The 15,494-nt window shown below is 44.8% G+C and overlaps 1 protein-coding gene across 2 annotated transcripts in view; it reads left to right on the top strand.

Moving 5' to 3' along the window:
* Positions 1-211: 211 nt before the first annotated feature.
* The window catches only part of si:dkey-256h2.1 (uncharacterized protein LOC337520 homolog), a 49,631-nt gene continuing 34,348 nt past the window's right edge, over positions 212-15,494 (top strand). For both annotated transcript variants that reach the window (XR_009827841.1, XM_062064153.1), the window contains exon 1: positions 212-935. Coding sequence is in view for 1 of the 2 variants with exons in the window: in XM_062064153.1 (XP_061920137.1) it covers positions 478-935 (458 nt within the window). In the remaining variant the exon portion in view is untranslated. The remainder of the gene's footprint in view (positions 936-15,494) is intronic.

Consider the following 15,494-nt stretch of genomic DNA (forward strand, 5'->3'; position numbering starts at 1 on the left):
TAACTGTTTTTATATTGTTTTACTTTATTTTTTAGTCAAGAAAATGTTTTTAATTTATTTAATGTATTTTATTTTTAAAAGGACCTTATCTTCACCATACCTGGTTGTCCAAATTAGGCATAATAATGTGTTAATTCCACGACTGTATATATCGGTATCTGTTGATACCGGTAATTAAAGAGTTGGACAATATCGGATATCGGCAAAAAGCCATTATCGGACATCTCTAGTAATTTGGATTTATGCGCCTTTGCCGACCATCGTCGGACAAAGTGGCTTCAATGCGGTAGTAAATAGCACACGTGATGTTTACATGCTGTTTGACCTACTTCAGTCGCCGTAGTCACCACTATAATCCTCCCCTGGTTCAAAGTAACACAATCAATGGCCACACGGGACGACCCGACTTTAAATGAAAACAAACTTTGCTTGTGCTGACTTTGTTTTAATCTGAGGCTCGTCAAGTAGCGTGGGACGATGTTGCGTTCACGGTCCCGTCTGCTCTACTTGCTGCTCATTGTGGACGCTCACGTGACGACAGCCGAGGAGAGACCGAGGCGGCGGCTGAAGTTGACCGAGGACGAGGCGAGCCAACCGGGCTTAGCCTGGCACGACGGCACGGTGAAGCTCAGACGCGCCGGGCCGATAGACGCACCCGAGCCGGGGGACCAGGCTGCGGAGTTCAGGGTCCCGACTCTGAGTGGGGAGTTTGTGTACCAGCCCGGAGCAGTGTCGGGTGGCTCTGTGGTCATTCACGCCTTCACCAACAAGTCAGCCTTCCTGGAGTGTCTGTGGAGCTCCGAGGCGTCCTTGTCCAGTCTGGTTGAGGACCTGCCGGCACGTACTCAGGTGCTCTTCCTCTCCTTGGACGACTCCTCAGTGACGGATGCTCTGTGGATGCGGGAGCGACTGCACAACGCCGCCATGAAGCACAGGTGACTTCTTATTTTTGTTAAATAGTCAACTCCTACTCTTACAACACAATGTGTATCATAAAACATTGAAAAGTGGGCCAAAGAATCACCTAATTACGTGAAATTATTTTTATATGAGTCATTATTATTATTTTATTTTCCTAAATTGAAACACAGTGTTAAGTGTTCAACTGTGTGTAATGTTAAGGTAGCCACACATAGATATATTTGTAAATAAAACCCCTGCCTTGTTTTTAATGAATTCTTGGGCCTACTACGCTACTGTATTTTAATGTTTGTATGGTGGTACTTGGAGAGCCAAGTGTTTTCTGAGGTGGTACATGGTGACAAAAGTTTGAGAACCACTGGTTTAACTATTATAGTTTTTATGTTATTAACATTTTATGGGGCTGGTTATGAATAATAAAAAGTTGATGACACAAAAACTATAATAATAAGATTGTATATATATATATATATATGTTTATATATATATATATATATATATATATATATATATATATATATATATATATATATATATATATATATATATATATATATATATATATACACACTGTAAATGTGTGTCTGTGTGTATATGTATGTATGTGTGTGTGTATATGTATATATATATATATATGTGTGTAAGGAAGGGATAGTAGTTCTTTTAGAGTTGGGACACAATGGACAGATTCCGGCCAGAGAATCCTTTAATCATCTTTATTGTTGAAAGGTAGATTTAAATGTGTATGGTTTTGTGTGGGTGTATGTGTGTGTGTGTGTGTGTGTGTGTGTGTGTGTGTGTGTGTGTGTGTGTGTGTGTGTGTGTGTGTGTGTGTGGTCTAAACAAACAAAGAAAAGAGGAAAAATTACAATCCAATTATATACTCATTAATATGCAGCAATATACATGGATATGCATACATAATATAACATAATATAATATAATATAAAGGTGTGCATAACAACAACATATATACTGCATTTAACTATGTATGAACTTCCAACAAGTTTCTAAGCTTCAGAGCCATACATGGCGATTATGTGGTCTCTGTCGCCATCTAAAGGCCAAACTCCGCCATCGCAGTTGCAATGACGTTAAATAAACTGCACGTAAATGTAAACGCCGTCAACGAGACTAATTATCTCTCAATCGACCCAAAAACAACTGATCTTAGCATACAATGCACCAAACATTTGCAGAAGTAGCAAGGCACGACATTCAGTTCAAATGCTGTAACAGTATGTGACAAACTTACATTTAGTCGTCAACGCACACAAGGCTGGCTGCCACCACTGATTGAAACCGGCTATTCTGACAAAGACGTGCTTTAAAGGGGAAATGACGTCACAGATTGACCTATCAACTTAAAGGCATAGGAAAATCACAAAACTGGTTAAAGGCACACAATAGGCTTTCGTACACAGCCGCCCCCAACTGTCCGTATGGCAGTTGGAACTAGAAGAAAGTCTATGAGGTAGTGTCCTCGTCATCAAGAGGTGGAAGCATGATCAGTCGGGCGACTGGGCGAAGGTAGGTGCGATTCTTCACTTGTACTCTGGCAGTCCGGACCCGTCCATCTGCTCCTGGATGTGTCTGAGTGATCCGTCCGACAGGCCACGATCCTCGGGGGAGTTGAGGATCCACTATCAAGACAACTTGACCGGCCAAAAGGGTCTTGCCATCGTTCCTCCACTTGTTACGTTCTTGAAGCCCTGGCAGGTAATGCTGGATGAAAGATGACCAGAAGTGATCTGCTAGGACTTGGCTGTGCCTCCAACGTCTTTTTCCGAGACCACAGGGATCGTAGATTGCTTGAGGTAGAGATGAATCGTGACGGCCCATAAGAAGGAGATTGGGCGTGACTGGGTCTGGGTCTGAGGCGTCCGAAGACAGGTAACCAAGAGGTTTAGCATTCATTATGCCTTCAACCTCTATCAATGTTGTCAGTAATACTGGTTCAGGGACTGTTTGGTCTTTGAGAACAACTCTGAGTGCTGTCTTAATGGATTTTACTTCTCTCTCCCATGTGCCCCCAAAATGTGGTGCGCTTGGAGGATTGAATCGGAATGAAATCTGGTGCTCTGCAAGTTGCTCTCTCAACTGTGGTTCCATTGAAGCAACTGCTTCACTTAATTCACGTTCTCCACCAACAAAGTTGGTACCATTGTCCATGAGGAGTTCAAAGGGTTTGCCGCGTCGTGAGATGAATCTTCTTAAGGATAGCAGGAATGCGTCCGTATCAAGATTCTCCAGTAGTTCCAAGTGTACAGAACGAGTTGTCATGCACTTATAGATAATACCCCATCGTTTCTCTGTGCGGCGCCCAATTTTCACTTGGAGAGGTCCAAAGCAATCAACTCCAGTTGAATAGAAAGGTGGCTTATGAAGTCGCAGTCGAGCAGGGGGGTAATCAGCCATTTTAGGAATGTCAGGCTTGGCTTTCCAACGACGACATTCTAGACATGTATACTGATGTTTCCGTATTGCTTCTCTGCCCCTTAAGATCCAAAATCTACGTCGTATTTCAGCAAGAACTCTTTCTGGGCCAGGGTGCAACAGTACTTCATCATGTTCCTTTATGACAAGCTTTGTCACATGGTGGCTTGGATCCAAGATTATAGGGTGGATTCTCTCCCAATCTAAACTCTCCGCATGCCGCAACCGTCCACCAACTCTGAGTAATCCTGTGGCTCCTTCATATTCTGGTGAAAGTGATGCAAGTCGACTGTCTGAAGGCAGAGACCGTCCAGCCTTGAGCGCTCTCAACTCTTCTGGGAAACAATCTCCTTGAACCCTTTGCAATATAAGTTTTTCGGCTTGCAGAAAATCCACGGCGGAAGGTGGGGATGAAGCACCAGCATCAGCCGCCCCATGAAGGGAGCTAGCTGTCTCTTGTAGAAGCTGTTTCCATGTGGAGAACTTACTGAAATCAGTAAGCTGAGTGGATGAAGCACAGGAAATAGTTCCAACGAAGGCGGATTTCCTTAGCTCTGTGGCATCCGGTTCCAGTTCAGATGAAGGCAAATTGGGCCACTCATTTTCTGGCAGGTAAAGGAAGTGCGGGCCCTTATTCCAGCGGTGCTCTTGGATCATTTCCTGCAGGGTGAGTCCACGAGTGATATCGTCTGCTGGATTATTCAGAGAATCAACATAACGCCACTGGGTGGGGTTTGTTAGGGTTTGAATTTCGGTGATGCGAGTCCCCACAAATACTTTGAAGCGACACGATTCTGATTTGATCCAGTGCAGCACGGTCGTTGAGTCTGACCATAGCGTGATGCGATCTGAAGGGACACCGAGCTCTGTCTCTATCACTTTGGCCAGCTGTGCTCCTGTAAGTGCAGCACTGAGCTCTAGTCGCGGGATGGACAGTTGCTTTTTCGGTGAAACTCGTGATCTGGCGAACACGAAAGACACATGGGTGTGCTGATTGTCATCTACTGACTGCATAAAGGCCACTGACCCATAGGCGCGCTCGGAGGCATCGCAGAAGATGTGAATATGTCTGGTTGAAATGGGAGTGTTCACAGTAAAAGGTACATAGGAACGGGGCACCTTAAATTGTTGTAAAGTGGGAATCTCACGTACCCAGGTTGACCACTTGTCAAGGAGATCTGCAGGCTGGATCTGGTCGTCCCAGCCGAGGTTGGACTTCCACATATCTTGGATGAGCACCTTACACCGAGTGGTAAATGGTACAATGAATCCTAGGGGGTCATAAAGCTTGGCCAGGACACTGTAGACATTTCGAAGAGTGGCAACTGATGATTCTGTTGTGTGACGGTTGAAACTTAGCGTGTCATTCAAACAATCCCAGCATAGTCCAAGAGTGGGTTCGTGGAGGTTATCACTTGCTTTGGATAACCACAGCTCACTAGTTGCTGATCGTGCATCAGGTGGTAGATGGGCCACAACTTCTGGCATGTTGCTAGCCCACTGTCGGATCTCGAAACCTCCCTTGCTAAGAAGTTCACGCAGAGTGTCAATGAGAGCTTTGGCTTCTTCAACCTTACTCAGACTGTGGAGGCAATTATCCACATAGAAGGAGTGCTCAACCACTTGCATGAGCAGAGAGTCTGGTGGCTCATAGTCCCTGACGTGCTGCTGTAAGGCGTACACTGCACAACAGGGGCTGCAGGTTGTTCCGAAAGGTAGGACCTGCCATTCAAAGATCTGCGCTCTAGATTCCCTGTCCATGTTCCGCCACAGGAATCGAAGGAGTGGTTTATCATGGTCAAGTAAGCGGATCTGGTGAAACATTGACTTGATATCCCCGCTTATGGCTATTGCATGACATCGGAACCGCAAGAGGACTCCAATCATAGTAGGGCCCAACGTTGGTCCAGGGAGGAGATGATCATTCAAAGACTGGCCATTGTAGGAGAAAGAACAGTTGAAGACCACTCTGTCTTTCCCATTGTGGTGCACCATATGATGTGGTACGTACCACGACTCAGTACTCTTTGCTGCCTCCTCTGAAGGAATCTCAGCAACGTATCCTGTTTTGATAAGTTTGTCCATCTCTCTACGATAAGAGGTTGCAAGGTGAGGGTCTTTGGCCAACCTGCGTTCAATGCTGCGCAAGTTTGGCATTACAGCATCTGAGGGTGCACATAGCATAGTGCTTGGCTGGCGACGTAACAGGGGTGTCGCGTAGCGCTGGATACCATCAACAGGTACACGCTTAGAGTCAGTCTGTAAAAGAGAGAGACCTTGTTGGTCTTGCTTGGAACGAGATGCAATCTTCTCGCTGACGTAAGGGAGAGTATCGATCTGCCAGAGACGTTCCACATTCTTGAAAAGTTCGGTATATGGGGATTCAGTGGTAACGTGCAGACAGGAAGGCTGATGGGAAGATGCATAAATCACAGACGGACCTTGTAGGGACCAGCCTAGGTTGGTACAGACTGCTATGGGGCCGCCAGATGGGCCTGCTCGCACCGGCTCTGTAGGAGCAAGAAGCTGGGACATATCAGAACCTATGAGGAGTAGCGGTTGCGCTCGATGGATAGGCAGCAAAGGAAGGTCTTTGAGGTGCTCGTAGCGTTTTTGGAGGGCCGCTACTGGATATGTGTGCTGAGATAGGCTCAGATTCTCAGCTGTGAAGGCATTTTTAATCCAATACTTCTTGCTTGGCTTGAAGATGGGGGAGACGTGAAGGCTGACTGACGAACCATTGAGCACTTTCACTTCTTGTTGAACAGTTCTCAGGTGAAGGGTTTCAGGATGCTTAGCAAGTTGTAGTTGCTCTACTGCATAGGGGAGGATGAGTGTTCTCTCAGAACCATCATCGAGCACAGCAAATGTCTCTAGAGTGCGGTCTCCATTTTGTAAGAGCACTTTAACAACTTTCAGCAAAACTCTTTGAGGGCTTCGAGGCTGTTCCAGGTAGACTGTGGGATTTTGGTTACTCATCATCAGGACTTGTTGAGATGACTCTTGGATCGTGTCATGCAGTACTGTGAGGTGCGTCTCTTTGCATAATTTACAAGGGCGTTTAAGCGTACATGCTGCAGCTTTGTGGCCACGACCGCACTTCCAACATCTGTTACCTTCTTGGATCCACTTATTGATCTCACTGGTATTCAGTTTCTTGAAGTCCAGGCATGAGTTGAGGTAATGTTCCTTACTGTTGCAAAATGGACAATAAGGACTAGGTTTAAAGGGTTTTGAATTTGTCAGATTGGTGCTCTGGCTGCTACCAGTTTCACCAGAACATAAGAGAATTGATGCTGTCCTTTGTTTGGGCCATGGACTATTATAATCCCTCTTGGCAGGAGGAGGCCCCGGGTTGTAGAGGTGAGTGACTCGGCTGGCGAGGCGCTTAGCTTGAGCTTTAACTTGAAGCCAGGATGCCAGGTCGGGCAGGGTGTAAGTTTGGTTGGTACCTGGCTGTAGAATGCCTCGACAAAGACAGTATTCCATAAATCCGTCTCGGTGAGCAGGAGGCATTTTACTTATGAGGCGGTCAACGTGAGAACCACATTTGAGCTTGCATCCAAGGGGTCCCTCTAAAGTCCGCAGCATACCAACTAAGGTCTGAACTGAGAGAGCAAAGGTGTCGAAAGCTTCTGCATCCCCCACTCTGATGGCTGGTGAGTTCAGGATAGCTCCTAGTTCACTCTGTACTAGTTGTCTAGGCTGGCCATATTTGTCTTGTAGAGCTCCTAGCGCAGCCGTGTACGGGTTTGGGTCATACATAAATGACTTGGCTAACTGCAGAGCGTTAGGGAGTTTGAGCTGATTCAGTAGAACTTGATATTTATATTGCTCGCTCAGGTGAGGATGACTATTCATCAAGTTCTCTAACGCCATCTTGAGTAGGGCGAAATCACTTTCCCGGCCACTCTCAAACCTTGGAAGTACTGGTTTGGGAATGCCATAGGATGTAGCGATCAGCGTCTCGATGCCCGGGTAGGACCAGGGTGGTGCTGCCGGGGTAGGAGTAGCAGATGGTAATGTGTATTGAACATACTGCCCAGCAGGAGGAGGTGCACCAGCTGGAACTGGTGGTTGTGGTACAGAAGTTTGCATGGTTTGTGGCACTGCGGCTGCATGTGTCATTGTTGATGCATAACTAGATGTGGGAATGACTGGCATATGTTGACTTGTGAAAGACACAGATGCAGGAGTTGTAGTGGGGGCTACTAAAGTCGGGACACAAGTTTGTGCACCTTGCACAGGAATGGGAATCGTTGTCAATGGCTGTGTAATCGGGATAGCGGCAGCGGATTTCATTGGAGTTTTTGATGGGAGCTGAAGCATGTCAGCAGCGGGCGGAGCTGACATTGTTGACATTGCATCATCTTCAGACTCCGACAGGAAAGACTTGACAATACGGGCAATGTGTAAGTCTTTCTCCAGTTTCTTTAAGCGTCTGCGCCGTTCCATTTCCCTTGCCATATTCTCCTTGGCAAGGTGAGCATCCTCTTGTAGTCTTTGTCCTTCTTTAGCTTGTGCATCCAATCTCTTAGCCTCCAAGTCAGCTTTCCTTTCCTCCTCTATTTCTTGCTGTAGGTCAGCAAGCTCCAAACCTTTAATTCGCTCCTCTAGGGCAGCTGTTTGAACATCCGGAATATTTTGGAGCAGTTGAAGCCCATGCGATCGCCGAGAGGATCGACGTGAAGAAGCAGATGACTGGTACTCTGACGCACTCCTAGCTCTGGTTGGCCTTGCTTCACCGTGTTGTCCTACTGGTAGTGAGGAGATTTGGGCAGCAGGCAGTTGAGAGGGAAGGAGGGTGACATCGTAAGGGGCCAAATGCTGTGGTAGTCGAATGTCTCTCTTTGGCCTGACAGAGGGCTGGTGATCAGCAGGTGATGACTCCATAGTGTCTGATGGTGGAACTCTATCCGGCTCGAAGGACCAATGTAAGGAAGGGATAGTAGTTCTTTTAGAGTTGGGACACAATGGACAGATTCCGGCCAGAGAATCCTTTAATCATCTTTATTGTTGAAAGGTAGATTTAAATGTGTATGGTTTTGTGTGGGTGTATGTGTGTGTGTGTGTGTGTGTGTGTGTGTGTGTGTGTGTGTGTGTGTGTGTGTGTGTGTGTGTGTGTGTGTGTGTGTGTGTGTGTGTGTGTGTGGTCTAAACAAACAAAGAAAAGAGGAAAAATTACAATCCAATTATATACTCATTAATATGCAGCAATATACATGGATATGCATACATAATATAACATAATATAATATAATATAAAGGTGTGCATAACAACAACATATATACTGCATTTAACTATGTATGAACTTCCAACAAGTTTCTAAGCTTCAGAGCCATACATGGCGATTATGTGGTCTCTGTCGCCATCTAAAGGCCAAACTCCGCCATCGCAGTTGCAATGACGTTAAATAAACTGCACGTAAATGTAAACGCCGTCAACGAGACTAATTATCTCTCAATCGACCCAAAAACAACTGATCTTAGCATACAATGCACCAAACATTTGCAGAAGTAGCAAGGCACGACATTCAGTTCAAATGCTGTAACAGTATGTGACAAACTTACATTTAGTCGTCAACGCACACAAGGCTGGCTGCCACCACTGATTGAAACCGGCTATTCTGACAAAGACGTGCTTTAAAGGGGAAATGACGTCACAGATTGACCTATCAACTTAAAGGCATAGGAAAATCACAAAACTGGTTAAAGGCACACAATAGGCTTTCGTACAATGTGTGTGTATATAAGTATATGTATATATGTGTATATTTATGCATATATATATATATATATATATATATGTATATATATATGTATGTATATATATATATATATATATATATATATATATATATATATATATATATATATATATATATATATATATATATATATATATATATATATATATATATATATATAATACACTACCGTTCAAAAGTTTGGGGTCACATTGAAATGTCCTTATTTTTGAAGGAAAAGCACTGTACTTTTCAATGAAGATAACTTTAAACTAGTCTTAACTTTAAAGAAATACACTCTATATATTGCTAATGTGGTAAATGACTATTCTAGCTGCAAATGTCTGGTTTTTGGTGCAATATCTTCATAGGTGTATAGAGGCCCATTTCCAGCAACTATCACTCCAGTGTTCTAATGGTACAATGTGTTTGCTCATTGGCTCAGAAGGCTAATTGATGATTAGAAAACCCTTGTGCAATCATGTTCACACATCTGAAAACAATTTAGCTCGTTACAGATGCTACAAAACTGACCTTCTTTTGAGCAGATTGAGTTTCTGGAGCATCACATTTGTGGGGTCAATTAAACGCTCAAAATGGCCAGAAAAAGAGAACTTTCATCTGAAACTCGACAGTCTATTCTTGTTCTTAGAAATGAAGGCTATTCCACAAAATTCTTTGGGTGACCCCAAACTTTTGAACGGTAGTGTATATATATATATATATATATATATATATATATATATATATATATATATATATATATATATATACACTATATGCTGGGCGATATGGCCTTTTTTTAATATCTCGATATTTTTAGGCCATATCACGATACACGATATATATCTCGATATTTTGCCTTAGCCTTGAATGAACACTTGATGCATATAATTACAGCAGTATGATGATTCTATATGTCTACATTAAAACATTCTTGTTCATACTGCATTAATATATGCTCATTTTAAACTTTCATGCAGAGAGGGAAATCACAACTAAGTCAATTAACCAAAACTGTATTTACTAAAGACAGTTTTTAAGCAGTGGCACAAACATTCATGTCATTTCAAAACAGAAAGTGCAAGATTGTCAGAGACATTTTAAAACAAGTTATGAGTGCACTTTTGTGCATGATGTCTGTACAAAAGCCTATTGTGTGCCTTTAACCAGTTTTGTGATGTTCCTATGCCTTTAAGTTGATAGGTCAATCTGTGACGTCATTTCCCCTTTAAAGCACGTCTTTGTCAGAATAGCCGGTTTCAATCAGTGGTGGCAGCCAGCCTTGTGTGCGTTGACGACTAAATATGATTAAAGGATTCTCTGGCCGGAATCTGTCCATTGTGTCCCAACTCTAAAAGAACTACTATCCCTTCCTTACATTGGTCCTTCGAGCCGGATAGAGTTCCACCATCAGACACTGTGGAGTCATCACCTGCTGATCACCAGCCCTCTGTCAGGCCAAAGAGAGACATTCGACTACCACAGCATTTGGCCCCTTACGATGTCACCCTCCTTCCCTCTCAACTGCCTGCTGCCCAAATCTCCTCACTACCAGTAGGACAACACGGTGAAGCAAGGCCAACCAGAGCTAGGAGTGCGTCAGAGTACCAGTCATCTGCTTCTTCACGTCGATCCTCTCGGCGATCGCATGGGCTTCAACTGCTCCAAAATATTCCGGATGTTCAAACAGCTGCCCTAGAGGAGCGAATTAATGGTTTGGAGCTTGCTGACCTACAGCAAGAAATAGAGGAGGAAAGGAAAGCTGACTTGGAGGCTAAGAGATTGGATGCACAAGCTAAAGAAGGACAACGACTACAAGAGGATGCTCACCTTGCCAAGGAGAATATGGCAAGGGAAATGGAACGGCGCAGACGCTTAAAGAAACTGGAGAAAGACTTACACATTGCCCGTATTGTCAAGTCTTTCCTGTCGGAGTCTGAAGATGATGCAATGTCAACAATGTCAGCTCCGCCCGCTGCTGACATGCTTCAGCTCCCATCAATAACTCCAATGAAATCCGCTGCCGCTATCCCGATTACACAGCCATTGACAACGATTCCCATTCCTGTGCAAGGTGCACAAACTTGTGTCCCGACTTTAGTAGCCCCCACTACAACTCCTGCATCTGTGTCTTTCACAAGTCAACATATGCCAGTCATTCCCACATCTAGTTATGCATCAACAATGACACATGCAGCCGCAGTGCCACAAACCATGCAAACTTCTGTACCACAACCACCAGTTCCAGCTGGTGCACCTCCTCCTGCTGGGCAGTATGTTCAATACACATTACCATCTGCTACTCCAGCCCCGGCAGCACCACCCTGGTCCTACCCGGGCATCGAGACGCTGATCGCTACTTCCTATGGCATTCCCAAACCAGTACTTCCAAGGTTTGAGAGTGGCCGGGAAAGTGATTTCGCCCTACTCAAGATGGCGCTAGAGAACTTGATGAATAGTCATCCTCACCTCAGCGAGCAATATAAATATCAAGTTCTACTAAATCAGCTCAAACTCCCTAACGCTCTGCAGTTAGCCAAGTCATTCATGTATGACCCAAACCCGTACACGGCTGCGCTAGGGGCTCTACAAGACAAATATGGCCAGCCTAGACAACTAGTACAGAGTGAACTAGGAGCTATCCTGAACTCACCAGCCATCAGAGTGGGGGATGCAGAAGCTTTCGACACCTTCGCTCTCTCAGTTCAGACCTTAGTTGGTATGCTGCGGACTTTAGAGGGACCCCTTGGAGGCGAGCTCAAATGTGGTTCTCACGTTGACCGCCTCATAAGTAAAATGCCTCCTGCTCACCGAGACGGATTTATGGAATACTGTCTTTGTCGAGGCATTCTACAGCCAGGTACCAACCAAACTTACACCCTGCCCGACCTGGCATCCTGGCTCCAAGTTAAAGCTCAAGCTAAGCGCCTGGCCAGCCGAGTCACTCACCTCTACAACCCGGGGCCTCCTCCTGCCAAGAGGGAGGATTATAATAGTCCATGGCCGAAACAAAGGACAGCATCAATTCTCTTATGTTCTGGTGAAACCGGTAGCAGCCAGAGCACCAATCTGACAAAGTCACAACCCTTTAAACCTAGTCCTTATTGTCCATTTTGCAACAGTAAGGAGCATTACCTCAACTCATGCCTGGACTTCAAGAAACTGAATACCAGTGAGATTACTAAGTGGATCCAAGAAGGTAACAGATGTTGGAAGTGCGGTCGTGGCCACAAAGCTGCAGCATGTACGCTTAAACGCCCTTGTAACTTATGCAAAGAGACTCACCTCACAGTACTGCATGACACGATCCAAGAGTCATCTCAACAAGTCCTGATGATGAGTAACCAAAATCCCACAGTCTACCTGGAACAGCCTCGAAGCCCTCAAAGAGTTTTGCTGAAAGTTGTTAAAGTGCTCTTACAAAATGGAGACCGCACTCTAGAGACATTTGCTGTGCTCGATGATGGTTCTGAGAGAACACTCATCCTCCCCTATGCAGTAGAGCAACTACAACTTGCTAAGCATCCTGAAACCCTTCACCTGAGAACTGTTCAACAAGAAGTGAAAGTGCTCAATGGTTCGTCAGTCAGCCTTCACGTCTCCCCCATCTTCAAGCCAAGCAAGAAGTATTGGATTAAAAATGCCTTCACAGCTGAGAATCTGAGCCTATCTCAGCACACATATCCAGTAGCGGCCCTCCAAAAACGCTACGAGCACCTCAAAGACCTTCCTTTGCTGCCTATCCATCAAGCGCAACCGCTACTCCTCATAGGTTCTGATATGTCCCAGCTTCTTGCTCCTACAGAGCCGGTGCGAGCAGGCCCATCTGGCGGCCCCATAGCAGTCTGTACCAACCTAGGCTGGTCCCTACAAGGTCCGTCTGTGATTTATGCATCTTCCCATCAGCCTTCCTGTCTGCACGTTACCACTGAATCCCCATATACCGAACTTTTCAAGAATGTGGAACGTCTCTGGCAGATCGATACTCTCCCTTACGTCAGCGAGAAGATTGCATCTCGTTCCAAGCAAGACCAACAAGGTCTCTCTCTTTTACAGACTGACTCTAAGCGTGTACCTGTTGATGGTATCCAGCGCTACGCGACACCCCTGTTACGTCGCCAGCCAAGCACTATGCTATGTGCACCCTCAGATGCTGTAATGCCAAACTTGCGCAGCATTGAACGCAGGTTGGCCAAAGACCCTCACCTTGCAACCTCTTATCGTAGAGAGATGGACAAACTTATCAAAACAGGATACGTTGCTGAGATTCCTTCAGAGGAGGCAGCAAAGAGTACTGAGTCGTGGTACGTACCACATCATATGGTGCACCACAATGGGAAAGACAGAGTGGTCTTCAACTGTTCTTTCTTCTACAATGGCCAGTCTTTGAATGATCATCTCCTCCCTGGACCAACGTTGGGCCCTACTATGATTGGAGTCCTCTTGCGGTTCCGATGTCATGCAATAGCCATAAGCGGGGATATCAAGTCAATGTTTCACCAGATCCGCTTACTTGACCATGATAAACCACTCCTTCGATTCCTGTGGCGGAACATGGACAGGGAATCTAGAGCGCAGATCTTTGAATGGCAGGTCCTACCTTTCGGAACAACCTGCAGCCCCTGTTGTGCAGTGTACGCCTTACAGCAGCACGTCAGGGACTATGAGCCACCAGACTCTCTGCTCATGCAAGTGGTTGAGCACTCCTTCTATGTGGATAATTGCCTCCACAGTCTGAGTAAGGTTGAAGAAGCCAAAGCTCTCATTGACACTCTGCGTGAACTTCTTAGCAAGGGAGGTTTCGAGATCCGACAGTGGGCTAGCAACATGCCAGAAGTTGTGGCCCATCTACCACCTGATGCACGATCAGCAACTAGTGAGCTGTGGTTATCCAAAGCAAGTGATAACCTCCACGAACCCACTCTTGGACTATGCTGGGATTGTTTGAATGACACTCTGAGTTTCAAGCGTCACACAACAGAATCATCAGCTGCCACTCTTCGAAATGTCTACAGTGTCCTGGCCAAGCTTTCTGACCCCCTAGGATTCATTGTACTATTTACCACTCGGTGTAAGGTGCTCATCCAAGATATGTGGAAGTCCAACCTTGGCTGGGACGACCAGATCCAGCCTGCAGATCTCCTTGATAAGTGGTCAACCTGGGAAATGATCCAAGAGCACCGCTGGAATAAGGGCCCGCCCTTCCTTTACCTGCCAGAAAATGAGTGGCCCAATTTGCCTACATCCGACCTGGAACCGGATGCCACAGAGCTGAGGAAATCCGCCTTCGTCGGAACTATTTCCTGTGCTTCATCCACTCAGCTTACTGATTTCAGTAAGTTCTCCACATGGAAACAGCTTCTACAAGAGACAGCTAGCTCCCTTCATGGGGCGGCTGATGCTGGTGCTTCATCCCCACCTTCCGCCGTGGATTTTCTGCAAGAACGTAACAAGTGGAGGAACGATGGCAAGACCCTTTTGGCTGGTCAAGTTGTCTTGATAGTGGATCCTCAACTCCCCCGAGGATCGTGGCCTGTAGGACGGATCACTCACACATCCAGGAGCAGATGGACGGGTCTGGACTGCCAGAATACAAGTGAAGAATCGCACCTACCTTCGCCCAGTCGCCCGACTGATCATGCTTCCACCTCTTGATGACGAGGACACTACCTCATAGACTTTCTTCTAGTTTCAACTGCCATACGGACAGTTGGGGGCGGCTGTGTACGAAAGCCTATTGTGTGCCTTTAACCAGTTTTGTGATGTTCCTATGCCTTTAAGTTGATAGGTCAATCTGTGACGTCATTTCCCCTTTAAAGCACGTCTTTGTCAGAATAGCCGGTTTCAATCAGTGGTGGCAGCCAGCCTTGTGTGCGTTGACGACTAAATATGATTAAAGGATTCTCTGGCCGGAATCTGTCCATTGTGTCCCAACTCTAAAAGAACTACTATCCCTTCCTTACAATGTCACTAAGATGACATATCAAAACAACACTAAATTAAAGTGCACTCTATCACAAAAAATAAGAGTTGTAGAAATTATTGGAAACTCAAGACAGCCATGACATTATGTTCTTTACAAGTGTATGTAAACTTTTGACCATGACTGTCCTGAGTTTGACCATATATATATATATATATATATATATATATATATATATATATATATATATATATATATATATATATATATATATATATATATATGTATGTATGTATGTATGTATGTATGTATGTATATATATAGTCAATGACTATATATATACATATATATATATATGTATATATATATATATATACATATATATATATATATATATATATATATATATATATATATATATATATATATATATATATATATATATATATATATATATATATATA

The sequence above is a fragment of the Entelurus aequoreus genome, linkage group LG11 (assembly GCF_033978785.1).
Source record: "Entelurus aequoreus isolate RoL-2023_Sb linkage group LG11, RoL_Eaeq_v1.1, whole genome shotgun sequence".
NCBI lineage: Eukaryota > Metazoa > Chordata > Actinopteri > Syngnathiformes > Syngnathidae > Entelurus > Entelurus aequoreus.